General features: G+C 35.9%; 1 protein-coding gene across 1 annotated transcript; it reads right to left on the reverse strand.

The window, feature by feature from the left end:
- Positions 1-845: 845 nt before the first annotated feature.
- On the reverse strand, positions 846-1520 carry LOC147510703 (uncharacterized). The gene has a single exon (XM_086598223.1). The coding sequence runs from the start codon at positions 1518-1520 to the stop codon at positions 846-848; it is 675 nt and encodes a 224-aa protein (XP_086454349.1).
- Between the last annotated feature and the right edge of the window lie 16308 nt (positions 1521-17828).

A 17828-nucleotide genomic window follows, 5' to 3' on the forward strand; every position in this document is an offset into this window, starting at 1 on the left:
TATAGTCGAAGGCGTCAAAGATATTCTAGGGAGAAGTACTGGCTGGCCTATTTTGTCTCTAGTTATAATCATAACTTGAATCACTCTGGTAGCACATTGAAGAACTATTAGCCGTGTTCCATTACAGAGCCCATCTCTTGGTTTAATATTCCTTAGCAACATGACCGGACTTCCACATTTCAACTTTAGTTTGAAAAGAGGTAAACTGGATGGATCAAGGGAGTTTAAGAACTCACTTGGGTACTCACCAACACCTGCATTAGATTTGCCATCTTTTCTTTTTTGCTTTTGAATGAGACCCATTGAGATTTGCAGGTAAATTATGAGTTGCTTCCCTGTCTTTTGACTGAGGGTCACTATCTCCTTCAATAGCTTTATCCACGGCCAGATATTCAATAACATCTCCAGGGAATAAATTTAAGGCCTGATCATTAATCTCCTTGACATCGTCATTACGTGCAGCTAGAATAGTGCGCTCTCTTAAAAACTCTGCTGAAGCGGTGCCCTCCACATTTAATTTTGGGTAAACAGAGTAAATGAGGTCTTCAAGGTTTGAACACTTTTGAACACCTGATGGTAACTCGATTGCCTCGTTTGGATTTGTGCCAATCTAAATAATCAACCAAAGGAGAAAATTTAGTCATCATGTGTAGAATTTGTGAGAATCAAAATAATTTTATAACCTCTGTAAGAAAGTTTGCAAAATTGATGTTGTCTGGTTTTGACATGTCGAGACGCATGTTATGAACCAAATGCAAAACCTGGACATGTCTCCATAAAAAAGACCTCCGTAGTGATGCAGCAACAAAATCTTCACGGACACCTTTTGGTATAACAAGAAGAGTCTATCGAAAATCGCCTCCAAGAATGACAGTGATGCTGCCGAACATTTTTTTGTTACTACATATATCTTGAAGGGATCGATCAACAGCTTCAACACAGTGCCTATGTTGCATGGGGACTTCATCCCAAATAATAAGTTTGGTTTCTTTGAAAAGTCTAGCTTGCAAAGATTCCATAGAAAAACCACACATGGTGTCTTCAAACACATTTAGCGGCAAGCTAAAGGTTGAGTGAGCAGTTCTACCACCTGCCAATAGTAAAGATGCAATGCCAAATGAAGCAACCATAATAACAATATTTCTAATGCTACGACATGAGGCTGCAATTGTACTGTATAGAAAAGTTTTCCCAATGCCTGTTGCCCCATTTAAGAAAAAAACTTTACCTTGTGCATTGTGAACGGAATCTGTCACTGAGTCAAAAGCGGCGCGTTGCTCTCCATTAAGACGGCTAATATTAGTATCTGCCTCTTGCTGCAGTCCCTCATGTTGGAGTTGTTGTTGATCCCAAATAAGCCTATTGGGGACAATATCTCCCCACTTTTCTTTCGGCAATGGCATGTCAGGGAAGTTGGAAAGGCTCCTCCCACCTTCTATAAGAATTTGATCCAATAAAAATAAGCCGTAATCGTTAACTTGTTCTTGAGTTGGATTTTGTATAAGCAAAACTGATTTCATCTTAGGCGCAGATCACAAATATGGATGGCAAATCTTTCCCACAGTAACTCTGGACTAGTTGGAGAGCACTCAAGTAGGATAATGCTGAACAGTCTGCGCAGTTGATAACCAGTGCTCATTTCTGAGGCCTCCTCAAGACATTTCTTCCACTCTGCATCATCTTCAAGTAGGCCTCGTGCAACACACGCTCCTTTGAACGTATTGTATGGAACACCATCGACAAATCTCAATGAATCAAATAATATGGGGCCCTTTACAACTGTTAACAACAACTGTAGATAGAATCGTTCTCCGGTATTAGGCTTCTCAAAATACATCCGACCAATAGCGGGAGAAGATGCTTGGTTCATGAGTGTCCATTGTTTGAATTTTTTGTTGAAGGCAAAGCAGTGAGGTATCTCTGGGTAAGTGTACCCTCGGGCTATTGGGTTGGCAGCACAACATTTGAAGAAGGCAGTGAGAGTTGACTCCTAACGTTCTCCTCGAGCAATAATTTCATCCATTTGTTCATTTGGGCTGTAAAGAACCCGATTCATGCCAGGCAAGTGGATTGCCAACCGAACAACATTAAGCACCTCCTCATGCATCCTAAACTCTAACAGACGCCATACAGCTTCTGGTGGCCCGATATACCTTGCATCATTGTATTGTTGAATCTCATCATCGACGCCTGCTAAGACGATAGTTGGTTTGTCGAAACCTTGTAGATGTATTTATGGATATATTTGACTGCACGAACTGATGCACACACTTCAACATTAATGTGGCAGTCAAACTTTTCAGACAGATATGGGTTATATGGAGCTACATTTCGGTTGCCAACTGTGTCTTTGCTGCGCTTGTAAACTCTTCCAGTGTTACAACGCATATAAAGAGGGTAGCCTTCTTGATCCATCGTCGTTTTCTCAACAAATTTCGGGTAATGGGTAATGCGACCGGTCCATCTTGCATACAGGAAGCGTTTGGTTTTTCAGCACCACACGAACCATGAATCATACACTTCATAATGGTCTGGAAGAGAGTAGGATGCGTATCAGGGTCTGGAATCTCGGCAGATACAATTCGATCCACTTGTTCAGTAGTGCGGATCTTATCCTCATATTGAAGGAATATAAGAGCGTGCATGTGAGGCAGGCCCCACTTTTGAAACTCTATGGTGTAGACGTGTGCAATGACATGGCCAAACATACCTTTTTTTAATATTTCTTCCATGATTGCTTTTCTCTTATGATCAAAAGCGCGTGCAACCAACACAGGTTTGTCAGTTGATTTCTGATGACTCTTCAGCTCATTCTAAATTTCAGGCAAGTTTGGATTTGCTGTGACAGTCATAAAGATGTCTGGATGTTTATTATACCGTGTGATGGCCATTGAATCTTGGTATATTTCATACATATGTCGTGGACTTCCTGTATGAGATTAGGACATAATAATACACTGCCCAACTTGGCTTGGGCTTAGCCCCCGGGCTGCAATATCTGTCAATCCCTGATACAGTTCTGCACGAATTTCGGCTTGACAATTTCTAATCCAACGCAAGCGGTTCTGTTCAGTGGCTGCCCAAGCATCGACAATGAACTGTTGTCCTAGAGGACCACCATTCAAGATCGGGGAATACTCGGTTGGGCGATCGAAGAAACGATAAGCATAGTATTATTGCGTCGAGTCAAACGTCAATGGCGATTACCGGATAGCGACGACGCGTCCACCGGCAGAGATCGGGGAGACCAACCGAGTTCTCCTCTAGGAAAGAAAAGAACATAATGAAGGGGTAAATATGCAGGGTTACACTCACTGATCCTCGCTAACCCACCCCCTCTGAAACGTAGAACAATATCTCGCATGTTATCGAAAACACTACCATCCCTGGGCAAAAGCACAACTATTTCGTCTATTGATGGTAGGTTGTATCGACATCGATCGGTTCTAGGATTGTAGTGAAGTCGTGCCGGAACACTGTTGTCTACAAGATTTTGGGTATCTAAAATCTCAAAAGCATTCTTATAGAGCTTACAAAAGCCATTGAGCTCTGTGAGAGCAGATTGGATGATTTTCAAGACCTCCTTTGACAGTTTAGGATTACGACGGATGCGGTGATCCAAAGCCTCATTGCCGTCATAAAAGTAAAGTTGTGAATAGACGGGATCTCTGCCTAGATCCGGCAGCAATGCTCCAACTCTATGATAAAGCTCTCCGTGTATAACAAATGATTTTGGCCCCCCCGCAAAGACAGCGTTAAATGCGGAATGATACCAAGGCTTGTAAAAGCATTACATGCATTGTATTGCCGAATGTGTTCACGAAATGAGTTTGCATGTCCATCAGATCCTTCATAGAGTGAGTGGAGAGAAGGTGGCAATGGAGAAAGAAGAGGCAACTGAATTTTGCCCTGTAAACAACACATCCCAAACCTAGGCCTCTTCTTAGATGAGTGCGCCAATTTCTCATCTAGCCAGTGAAAAGCGGAACAGTGTGAACAACGCACATCCATCCGACCAAGGAAATGACGTTCTACCGGCAGATTAGTCATTGGTGCAATTAGAACATCTGCCTCCATGTCTTCACATGATATTATTGATTCATTGAAGATACTTATTCCTTCTTCATATGCTGGTTCATTGGAACGTCCATTGCTTCCTGGACATCTTTCAGACCTGGGACTACAGCAACATGCGAAGCAATACATTATATATACGCATTGGGTAAAATGGCATTTCGTTGACGGATCAAACACTTTATATAGAGGGACAAACCTGTAGATTCGTAAAGGTGTGGTTATCTGACTATGACCCAGTTGAGGATAACAACTACCAAGTTCCATAACATTTTCTTTGCATAGAACATCGTTTTCTCGAGTGGAGTCCCCAGTAGAGGATGACCCAACCAAATATGTGACTGTGGTATACAATGGGGTTGGCGCCAAATCACGAACAATTCTCTTTCCTTTGTCTTTTAGAACACAGGGTTGCAATGGTGAGTGAGAGTCATCTGCTGCTTCTGATGCTACATGGCCCATGGTAGTTAAAGTAGAGGCAAAGAGATTCTCCATTTTCTCACGAGCTCTACGTGCACGCTGCGCCAATGCCTTCCGAGTAGGTAGCACAGCTGGAGTGGAACGATTGTTCAAATCAGATGAAGACTGGCCACTATGAGCCTTGGGTGAAGATATGACTGATGATAGATGTTCCATGTTAGTTAAAGTATAGGCAGAGAGCCTCTCCATTTCTCCCGGGCTCTACGTGCACGGTGCGCCGATGCCTTCTGAGTAGGTAGCACAGCTGGAGGGGAATGATTATTCGAATAAGATGAAGACTGGCTACTCTGAGCCTTGGGCGAAGACATGACTCTAGCCGTGTCCCTTCGAGCACGCAGTGAGACACTGCGGCGAGATGGTTCGAGAGTAACAATACTCATAGGTAGCTGACGATGAGGTTGTACTTGAGTTGTTGGAGGGTGGTTGATTAGAGCCCCCGAAATCTATTCTCAATAATTTGACATGATTAATTGCAAGCACTTGATACGGGGACATACATGTGCAGGTTTTAAAAAAACACATTGCAATGAAGCCTACTTGACATTGCATAGTCTTTGCCCGTATTGTCTGCAGACCCAATTTTTCGCTAACTTGCAAGACTAAAGGAAAAATACTATACAAACCTGGGCGCCAATAACAGCTTGAGGTCGGGTTTGCAACTCAAAGCTTCCTTGTTCAGAACGTACGGATGACTGTAGTTTAACCAAAAAATCAACTATTCTTTAAAGAAAAAATAAGAAGGCTAAAAAGAAATTAAGTCGTGATAGCATTGTAATACAGGAACATTACCGACAAAATAAATAACATGTACCTCAGTATTGGTTCGAATTTTCTTACGCACCCTTGCCCTATTAATATCTACATTCGGCTGCAAATGAGAAAAGTAGTCAATACATACTCAATGATAGCTTAGATAACGTGAAATGAGTTTGCATGAGAGAGAGCAGAGAAAATGTTTGCTGTACTAATTCTGGAATATACTATGGAAAAGATTTTGCAGACATACATGAGGTTCAACAACACTTATATGTCAAATTTGTAGTCGTTTACTTGGTTGCAGAGGCCCCACATCCATCTGCAGGAATGAAAAGTCTCTGCGGTGAGATGCATAAAGAAAGTGTTTGATCACAACGGTTCATTTTTGGAAAAAAAAAATGCATACCTGAGTCACTACATCCTTTTGCGTTTCCATGTTTTTTTGCCAGAGCAAAAGAGTGTCCGCTACTCAATGTTATGGTTTAACGTGATCTCAAAGAACCAAAAAAAAAAAGAAAGGGATTTGTTGTTCTTGAAAGCTGAGAGAGAGAGAGAGCAAAAGGAGATAAATTATTTGGGGAGCTTAATTGCGTGGGAAGACAGAAAGAGAGAGAGAGTGTTACGCGGGAGATTTATTTCTCAAATTAATTCCCCCTCGTTAATTTTTTTTTTTTTTAATTTTACACGTGTCTTCGGTTTTGACCCTCAAATTTATACCCGCTCATATTAAATCCCAGCCGTTGGTCATAAAACATCCCTCCCTTGTTATATTATATATATATATATATATATATATATATATATATATATATATATATTACTTATTGTTTATCGTTATATTACATTATGACATTTTGTCCTACAAGGATTTGGCTTTCCACAAGGATTTAGTGTTGCTGCAAACTCTCAGACAATTCATATTCCCTATTGGAGGAGAGGAGATATAACAACTCCAATTTTTAATTAACGTAAATTATATTATTTAAATTGAAAGTGATTATTATAAATTCTAGCTTGTTTTAAAATTTGTTATTCTTTTGTGAAACATTAGTATTTTTGTTGTTGTTGATTTTATGAAGTAGATTATTTGAATTGGTTGTTAGAATTTTTGAAAGTATTTGAGAATCATTTTGGGCTTGAAAATATTGTTAAAATGTACTCATTCATATAAGTATGGACCATGGGTGTTTTTAGACCCATTTGAGGCCCATAAGTTAAACTAAACAGACTTACAATTTTGAACTAAACAAACCTGCGAATTTCTTTTGTAAAAAATTTTTTATTCAAAAACAGAACCCTAGCCTCCATTATAAAAATAAAAATATTTTTGATTGAAAGAAAGAGAAGAGGAATAAGAAAAAGGATTGGAAAAAATGAAGTTTTGATATTCTTTTACTAGCATTCAATCCAAAGAGAGTAGACACTATTTAATTTTTTTGTATTGATATTGTGTTAAGAGAATTTACATTATATTATTATTGTTTTGTTTGGATTGTAATGTCTAAGACATAATGGATGAGAACATAAAAAATCAAGTTTTGGATTGTTTATTGAAAATTATCAGTAAATCTATTTCTTCGTTTATTATCTGTAAAGTGTAGCTATTAATCACTCGTCTATCATTCAAAATGGAAAACAACCAGTGAATCCTATAGAAAATTTAATTTGGAACAACTTTTGTGAAATAGCGTTTTCTGAGTTTCTGTATCATTTGATAAAAAATCTCGATTTTCGTACTGTTACATGAAACTAGATTTTTAGTAATTTGTAAAGAACTGTGATTATAAAATCTTCTGTAATTTAAAATAGAAAACTACTAGGTTGAGTCGTAGGAAATCGTATTTTGAACAACTTTTGTAAAATAGCTTTTTCTTAGATTCTGCACCATTTGATCAGGAAATTAGTTTTATATTGTTACATGTAAATTGCATTTAATACAAATTACTAATAATTAATAATGTAATTTGCTAAATGCATTTGGATTATCTAGCGAATTTTGCCATTGATATTTCCTTTGTTTGAGTTACTAAAATAATTAATTGAGTATAGTATAACTTGTATTAGTTTTTAACATGGCATACTATGTTACTGACGTCAAAAATTAAATTTGTTTGACAATTTTTAACATTGGCAAAATATGATTGCAAAAACTCGATATTTCTGGACCGTTAGATATTTTTTCAAAAGTGAACAACAATTTTTATCTAAGTTAGAGGATATCAAATGAGTTGAATTTTTATAGAGATGTTCGTTATGGTTAGTAGATCATATACACAAAAAATTAAGTTTTAAATCATTTTGTAGATAAAGTTGTGGGTTGTTTTAGATTTGGTACTTAGTTTGCTACTTATTCTAAGGTCCTTTTAGGAGCCGGGCTATAGAGGAGGGATCCGTTTACCATGGTTTTTTATACCATGGTTTATACCACGCCCCTTTACAAGATGAGTTAAAAGCTAATATTTTGTAGATATGATCTCCTAACTATGGATAGATTTTCCACAAAAATTCGACTCATTTGGAAATCTCTAACCTATTTAAAAATTGTTGACAACTTTAAATTTTTTTTAACGACCTAGATTTTTTGATTTTACAATCATCTTTTGATATTGTTAAACATCATCAAATGAGCTGAAATTTTGTGGAGGTGATCTTCATAGTTTGTTGGACATATCCGCAAAAAATTAGGTTCTAGTTCGTCTTATGGGTGAAGTTGTGGGCCATGGTATAAACCAAGGTATGAAAACTATGGTATATTGATCCATCCCCATATATATATTCATGAGTAGTCTTCTGTATGCATGTTATTAGTTGTTTTGATGTTTTGCAATCTCAGGTGATTGAGTAGATTTTATTATTTGTTTTGCTTTTATATGTATTCACACTTACGAATATCGAGTATCATTTGAGTAGCAATTAATATAGGTATATGGACGTTAGTTTCTTGATGTTTAATTTCCTGTGAGTTATATATTTTTTGAAGTAGAAACACTTAGTTGTTGCTGTGGTAATATATATATAGATGTAGATTGGATGTAGAAAGTATTTAATGAACTTTAGGGTTGTATGTGAAGAAGATGAATAGTGGATATAAACACTACTCATAAAACTATTTTGTGCAGTCTTTTTGTTATGCCTAGATGGAGATCTTTCTGTTCTTGGATGTCTCTCAAAATTAATTCATAGTTTCCCGACCCATTGTAGTATGACATATGTGAGTTTTAGATATATCCAATGGTTAAGTTTCTGTCGAGGCTTCTATTAGTGGGACTGGTCGTAGTAGAAACTCTACCAGAAAACTGCAGTGCGCAGTACTTTTCATCTGATTAGATGGAGGTTGACCCATTATTGGATTGACCTCAAATGTCATTTATAACTTTATTACACTATGCAGTATGACATATTAGAGTTTCATAGAAATCATATGGTGGGTTGTAGTCGAGGCACAATTTAACAAGGTTGTTAGTATTAGTTAAAAATCTAAAATGGATATGGTTAGGTTTTTAATTTGGGTGTTGGCATGATGGCACTATATGATCAATGTTTATACTTTTGTTATATTATTACTATTATGGAAAGATTGGTGTGGAATGAAAAGATATATGTTTCATTTTATCGCAAATATTAAAATATATGGAGAATTGGTTATGGCTAGTTATTGAATTTTGTTGGTTTATCTTGGAAATTTAAAGTATCTGTGATAAATGGTATATGAAACTTGATTGTACTCATATAGAGTGTTGCTCCCCAATTAGGAGTGTATTTAATTAAGAAAGCTTTTAATTAATGTGTTACTTATAATTGAAAATGTTGATATATATAATTTATATAGTTGTTGTTGAGGCAAGTTAAATGCCTATTGTGTTTGGAATGTTTTGTAATTATTTTATTGCTTGAGAAGATGATTTTATGATGAAAGTTTTATAATATATATGAGAACAAATAAATGAGAACTTTTGGGTGTTGCAATCCGGTGAAAAAATGTTTGTGAAAATTTAATGTGTCGCCCACATCTTTATATCTCTCTATGCCTCCTTGTTGAAAAGAAAAATAAAATAAATGTTTATGACTAATGATGTCATGTGAAAAACCGCCTTAGAGAGGAACTAAGGTATTCGCCTTGCTGGCTGACTGTATTCCTTGAGTATACAGGAATGTAGATATGGATTACTTGAATGTACGAGAATGATCTGTTTTTTTTTTTATGCCCAAAAGAGGTTTGCGTATGGAAAACCCATAGATGGTATGGTTGTGACTCACAAGTTACGAGTTTACAAGATGGAAATATATTTCCTGGAGGCGATATCCCCGCTTGGGACATATGTTTTGTAGTGGTACTCGGTGTCAGAGAGACGCACGGGTATGTGTAGTTTGGCAAATATGTGAAGTGCAAATCATGGAGTAAGAACTAAAGGTTGGGCTATGTCTATTAATAAATGAGTCAACGAGATAGTTAATAAGCAAAGTGAAGTATGATTTTACGTGCATAAGTTATTGCATACAAATATTTATGTATTATGAAGTATATTATTTATTAAAGGGTTAACAAATATTACCCCCTAATAGATGGGAAATTAGGGTCTACCCCCCAAATACAAAAAAAAAAAAGACAAGGTCAACCTAAGTTGACTTTTTTTTTGTGTACTTAAGGGGGTGACCCTAATATCCCCATCTAGTAAGGGGGAAATCCTAATTGGCTCATCTAGTGGGGGGAGGGGGGGTAATACTAGTTAACCGTTTATTAAAAAGGAATGCTTATGTGGTTTGTGTGAGTTGATACTCACAAGGGATGAATGTACTCCCTAGTTGTGATATTTTCTCGTTCTCATAAGTAGACGAGTGGTTTTTAAGTCAAATATTGGCTTTATGTATGAGCGAGTTGTTGGATATAATTGGTTGTGTATTATGATATGATGCATATAATTTCTTACAAAAGAATGTGAATGTGGTTAACGTGATATGATGGATATAGTGGTGTGACATAAGTGTTAATATTGTTGATATATTATGATATGATACATATAATTTTTTACGAAGGAATGTACGTGAATATGGTTAGCGTGATATGATGGATATGGTAGTGTGACATGAATGTTAATATTAGTGATATATTATGTCAGATAAAGTATACCCATGTCGATTGCAGTGAGAGTGAAATAAATGTACACTTTAAGGGATTACGTTTGGAAAATCTAACTTTATTTTGCAGGAAGGTAGGACTTATTAACTTTTTATGCAGTGACGTTATCCTACCCTGACACGACATGATAGATTAAAGGTAAGGTATAATTTGTTTGTTTACTAGTTTGAAATTATGTATAGTAAGCTTGTTTGGAAGAAACTACACGCCGTTTTGGAAAACGGAACTATCTTGTTTTCCAAGTTGAAATTGTTGGTGACATTATATTTATTTATTTGAAAGATTGAATATAGTACTGTATATTTTATTTTAGTCTTACTCATACCAGCAAATTCAATTTGCTGACCCATGTTTGTTTTCTTTTGCAACATGGGTGTGTTCTTGGAAGCATAGATGGTAGAATGCAGTGGATGAAGACGCTTGGTTTGGATTCGTTCTTGGAGCCTTATTGGTTTAAGTTTTCTGAAGTGTAAAGTTTTGATTTGAAACAGATGTAATAGAATTTGTTAGAAGTGTATGTAAAGTTTTGATTTGAAACAAATGTAATAGAATTTGTTAGTTATTTTTGAATTCGTGAATGAAGAGTTGTTCCTTTTGTTTTAATTTGATCTCATATTTTTTTATTGTCGTGTTTGGTAATAAGTTATTAGGTTTTCATTTCACCCCTGGGTTTTCAAATTATTAAATAAGGTGGTGATTGAGATATTTATATCTTGAATAATTTCCTATTTTAATTGTCTGGAAATTCAAGGTATGACAGGAGAGTAGCTTTAAATAATTCTCGGTAGCCTCCTTAGTTTTCAAAAGTACTCCAACTCTTTGTAGGATTACTAGTTGTTATATTGCGTTGTGTTATCCATGACACCTTTAAGTATTTGAGAACTTTGTATATTGCCAATGTAATATTTCTGGACCGTTAAGAGCATCATCAACGCGCTGCTATTTTTGATTGCCAATGTGATAGGTAGCAATTTCTCTAGCAATTTCATTCACCAACACACTGCTAAACTGCCGTTTCTATCTCAGCAATTGTTAAATTCTCGACCAAAATACTCATAAATTTAGCAACCACTCGCACGGGACAACTTTAGCCGTCCAGATTTTGGACGGGTCAACTTTTGCTGTCCAAAAGTTTTTCAAATTTTTTTTAATAAAAAATTAAAACAGCTGGATTTTGTACCGTTGGGCCCAACGAAAATATTTAGATCCATTGGACTTGTAGCCTATATATATATTGTATTAGTGCCTCACTCAATTTTCACCAATTAACTCGTCTTTCTCTCATCTTTCTTCTTTCATTCTTCAACAAAATGTCTTCACAAAGGTCTAGAGGTAGAGGAAATAGGGGAGGTATAAATATCCAAAACCAAAGCCAAGAAAATAGCCAATATACCCATGTTCAAAGTCGTTCAAAAAATTTCACAGCCATAGAAGATGAAAATTTATGTCATAGTTGGATTTTTATTTCAGAAGATGCAGTTGTTGGAACGGGGCAAAATAGATTTGTTTTTTGTTTTGTTGTTTTTTTTTTTTGAGAAAATTGCTGAAGAACTAAACAAGCGTATGAGCTAGCTTTTGGTTATGTAGGCCAACTACGAACTAGTGGATCGATTCAAGCTCGTTTTCACCAAATCCAACATGCGGTAAGTTTATTTCAAGGTTATTATGATCAACAATCGAGAGTGAATGCTAGTGGTACTAATGTTGATGATACAATGTCACGAGCTCGTACTATTTATTTAACTGTTGTAAATTAACCATTTAAATTTGAGCATTGTTATTGGGTTTTAATTTTAAGTCCAAAATGGAATCACTACTATCAAGCTAGAAGTGATAGTGGTTCAAAAAAAAACATAAAACCACTTCTTGTAGTGATGCTAGTGGTGGCGTTAGTGGTGGATTAACCGCTAACAATATTGGAATAGCCAATATTTCGTTAAATGAAGAAAGTCAACCATCGATTGAAGTACCCGCATTAGAAAAATGCCCAAAGAGAATGAAGTTTAAGAAAAGAGATCCTTATGAAGTTGCGCACCAAATGGCACAAACTCTAGAGGAAGTCAGAGACAATCAACTTATTACAACTGCAAAATATCTACAAGAACAAACAAACCTAAAACAACAAATGTCGTTCCTCTCAATGAAAAAGGATAAAGAAGAGGAAAGCTTGAGACTTGAAGCACAGAAAGAACAAGATATCATGATACTTAATCTAAGCAAGTTTAGCGGTATTCAACTTATATTTTGGGAAGCTAAGCAACAATCTATCTATCATAAGTGGGTTGAACAAGAACAATGTATTCATGCTACTCCTTATGTTCCTCATTATCCAAAGTTTCCAACTTCTCCTACTCCATGCACTCTAACTCCACCTAGTCCATACACTCCAACCCTGCCTAGTCCATACATCCCAACCCCTCCTAGTCTATACATTCCAACTCCTCTTTCTCAACAGTTTGGATTGTTTTCTTCTTCTGGATCAACAACCCATGACAAAATATAAAAAGTTTATAACTAAAACCTTAAATTGATGAGAAGAGATGAAGAAAGATATAGATGAATGGTGTTTCACTCTGACTCTGATGAGATATAGCATAGAAAATGGCGGGAAATGATGGGTGCCAAAATGAATTAGCGCCAAGGAAATGGAAGGAATAAGGCACGGGACAAGTTGTCCCGTTTAACAAAAAATTGTATTTGCACGGGACAAGTTTTGTTGTCCAAAATAGAAACCGAAAATTTCTCCAAAACGCGTTGCTACATATGGTTTTAACAATTTCGACCGAGTTAAAATAATGATGTGTCACAATTTTTTTTAGAAGCACGTTGACTCTAAGAACCTTATTTCTGTTTTTCCATGTGAGTACCAGTCCAGTAATCCAGTTATGGTAACTGCACTCAATAGATCTTGACTTAATAGACTGTACTCTAGTGAAGTGACAAGATGTAAGCAAGACTTCAGAACTGTGCTGCAACCGCAGAAAAGCTTCAATTCATTGGCCTTCTACGACTCACTAGATGTTGAGTTTGCAAAATGGAAATTGAAAACTTGAAACATCTGATTTGGGAGTGTCCATTTGCTACACAGCTATGGAATTGGTTATCATTGAGTTTTAGGGTTCCTATTATACCTTCAACAAATGTTAAAACTGGCTAAAGGTAGAAGCTCAATTCTGAACCATATTTGGGAGGCAGCAGTCATTGGTTGCCTGGTGAGACTTCGACTTCATATAAATAGAATACACTCCAAGGATTTAGAGCGTAACGGGGCAAACACTGCATCTTTGTGTAGATCCATATCATCCATCTATTTTTTTGGGTCAGTTGAATTAAGTATGACTTGGTCAAAATAGTTTACTCATATTTTCACATCATTTCATCCAACGTATTTTGCGTGCTCTTTACTCTTTACAGCAAAATCAGTCCTTGGAATCTTTTTCTTTCTAGGTAAAGCTAAGTGGTGTTGTAAGCCGAAATGTCAGTCTTCTAGAAAGGGTGTTAAGCAGAGCCCATTTTTGCTGCAATTTTCGTATGTTTATTTGGCCAAATTAAAAACTGCCATGTGGATAAGAAAACGGAACTAAGAGTTTTACGGTTTTACCCGAGCCCATTTTTGCTGCCATTTTTGTATAGTTAAAAACTGCCATTTGGATAAGAAAACGGAAACAAGAGATTTACTCCGTTTTTCCTCATGATAATGACTAAAAAGCAAATTTACTTTTTAAGTTTTTTGGTAAGTTCAACTATATACAACCAGGCCCACCATAAAGCAATTGTTTTGACTTTTGATATAGAAAATTTTTCCGGAAGGAAACAAAATGGTGTGCACTTGTGTAAGGGCGGAATTTGAGCTGAGGGCTCGGAGCTCGGCTTGGGCTTGGCTTGTTTAAGCTCAGCTCGAGCTCGCTCATTTACTATATGAGCCGAGCTCGAGCTCAAATAAAAGCTCGTGTAACAAATGAGCTTGATGAAGCTCGGCTCGTTTAGTTCAAATAGCATATTTATAGTGTAAAATAACCGAGGGATCGGAGCTCGGCTTGGGCTTGGCTCGTTTAAGCTCGGCTCGAGCTCACTCGTTTAACTATATGAGCCGAGCTCGAGCTCAATTTAAAACTCCTGTAATTAGCGAGCCGAGCTTGAGCATGGTAAAGCTCGACTTGTTTAGCTCGAATTCCACCCTTACACTTGTGCACCTCTCACGCCCCAAATTTGGCCCAAACTATCAGAGCATCTGCTCTGCGAATTGCTCCAAATTATTATGACTAAACATTTTTTCAATCATTTTTTATAATAACAACACAAATTCACTAAGTAAGAGGAATGGGGAATAGAAACTTCCAAAACCAAAACGTAAAAAATTTAGTAACATATTTTTTTTAATACCATTGAATTTGGATTTGTATTTTCAACATAAGTTCACTAATTAAAATTTAAACATACGGTTAAGATGTGTGTGATGGATAACAATATTTCGCCAAGAAAAGTTAGTGATATTAGGGGCTGTCAATGGATTGGTTTGGGTAGGATTCTGGAAAATCTGAACCCGAACCAATAAAAAAATTGGGAACCCGAAACCGAATCGAAAACTATAAAATCAATTAAATCCAAAATTAAATCAATTAATTTTAGCCATACAATTGATAAACATATACAAAATTAATCATAAATATTACTAAAATGTCATCTTATCGGTTCGGTGGAGGAAAAATCAAATTACCAAAATCCAAACCGTTTTTTATAGGTTTGGTTCAGGTTGGTTATCGGGTTATCGAAACCCATTTGATAGTCCTAAGTGATACTATAATAAAAAATTAATAATAATTAAGTATCGAAAATTGAAAATAGAGGCATGGAACTAGTCTCAAACTTTGACTCTCAACTAGGGGTGGTCAGTTGAATTAGGACCTTTGGGCTTGGTTTGATCAATTTAACATTTTTTTTTTGTTGCATTTGACTCTAACCAATTCCGAACCTGTTACTCCAACCAATTCTGAACATCCTCTTCTTATTTTACTTTTGAACTTAGAAAGTGAGCTAGTAAGGATCTGGAGTGTATTTTAGTATTTCCTACCCACACTTAAAACCATATCCAAGCAATAAGAAAATATTGTCACGTGTCATATATTAATTTGCTAAAATATGTACACACAATAAAAATCACCTAGCACGCCTAGCCCGTCTAGGCGCATCCTATAAGGCCTAGGCACTCTCCTATCGCTCAACTACCGCATAGTATTGTTTAGAATATTGTCTGCAGCCAGTACTCTCTGGAAGTGGGGATCAATGGGTTAAAAAAGATAGGTCATGACATTAAAATTGTGATAAACACGAGACACATATAATATTTATTATTATACTAGGTATAACTCGTGCCTTCGGCACGGTTGTCTTTACATTTCTTGATGCACATTGTGGCCAGAAAAAGAAAGTTAATATAATTCAGTAAATTCACTCAATATCATTTGTTTAGTGTTCATGGAAAAAATATATATTCGTAAGACACGTCAATTTTAGTATGCAGTTTCTTTTGTAATTGAATAATTTTTAATTATATTTTTCTAAGCTCTTGTGGTTGGCAAATTTTATTCAGGTACTTTAGCATGTAAGTTTACTCTCAAAAAAGAAGAACAACTTTTAAATAATATATGGGAGACAAATATCAGTCCAGACTCCAAACCGTATTACTATTCAATTTTACACACGATTTTGTTGTCATTCTAATTTCAGATACTAATTTTATTCCCAAATTAAAGCACTGTCCAATAACCACCAATTGCGCCACTATCACAAAATCTGAAGCAAAATATTATACAATCTTCGACACGAATATATTTCCAAGTCTTGTATTCCATTAACTCTGCTCATAAAATGGGAAGAAACGTGAAAATATTGTAGCAAATCTCAAGTCATTATCAAACAATAAAAAATCCAAATGAATTTATTCAAATTCCTTTAGGCTATGTTTGGTTTGAGGAATCAAAATTCCTGAAAAAATGGTGAATAATACAGAAATGAAGAGTGAAGAGGAGAGATGCAGAGAATTTAAGATGGGTATTTTTTATTTCTCTTATTAAAAAAAGGAGAGTATAAGTTGAAAAAAAAAAAAAAAAAAACTAATCAAACAATTACACCAATAGTGCTTAAAATACAACACTATGCATTGTTTTTAAATAAGTACAAAAAATTAATTACAACGTTTTAATTAGAGAGTTGTATACCCTCTCTAATTGCTTTACAAATTTCAAGTATGTTGTATATGTCACTTCCCACCTAGTAAGCCAAGTGGGTTTGCCAACTGTAATCTCATATATTTTGCTGGCCAAGTGTGGCAGCCGTAAAGTTTGTTTTAAACCAAGTACTTGACAGAAAAGAGAATTCTAGCCATCTTCAACACTTTAACCATTTATGCTTCACTAACTAAAGTAGCTCCGAAGATCCATATGCCCTCATAGCAGCCATAGAGTCTTATTCCACCCATAGTCTCCTCAACCCTTTGATGACGCCCTCCTCGATGCACTTCAAAATCGCCAAACACTCAACAACAAAGCTTGTGTTAATACTAATATTCATACATAGCTCCTGAAGTATGGTGGTCACAATCTCTATATATCACTCCAAAACCTGCTACGTCAGGATTATCATTTGATGACCCTGTTTACATTGATTGGTCAGGTAGTTCCCATTTAATCTCCTTGACCCTGACTTCAGCAACATATCCTGCAACCCTCACTTCTTAATGTCATAGTGTCAACTACAATGTTAAACATACAACCCTTGAGACCAGAAAAAAATTATATATTCACCTGCTTTTTTTGAATTCCTCTCTGCTCCTTCTAAAAAAAAATAATCCTTTCTATAGAAAACTTGCCTCCAGTTTTGTCACACCTCGAATTTCGACAAAATTTGGAAAAATAGAATTTGTTCCCGACTCTTCGATCTTCGAGGTGTGACGCACTCTCAACTCCCAAAAACCCATAAATAGTTTAAATATGCGGATAATTAAAAACCAATAAAAAAATTTCAATTAAACAAAAGTCCTCTTCATTACAAAAATTCACAAATAAGATTAGGTTATAAATCTCTTTTCAATAACTCCTTATTTAAAATTACAAATGAAACTACAAATAACATTGTCTCAACTGAAAATCTATATCACCTCAAGGGAAAACAAAACCTATCTTGAAATACGACGTTAACGCAAACCACAAGTAGCAACCAACCTTCTTCAACACTAAACCTGTCAAGACTTATCAACTATGTTCATTTAATGAACACACCCGATAAGCAAACATGCAAATCGGGTCAGCATTATAAAAATGCTGGTGTGAGTAGCTCTAAAATACAACATATACTTATACATATACATACACAATCCATAAGG

Source organism: Coptis chinensis, chromosome 3 (genome assembly GCF_015680905.1).
Source record: "Coptis chinensis isolate HL-2020 chromosome 3, ASM1568090v1, whole genome shotgun sequence".
NCBI lineage: Eukaryota > Viridiplantae > Streptophyta > Magnoliopsida > Ranunculales > Ranunculaceae > Coptis > Coptis chinensis.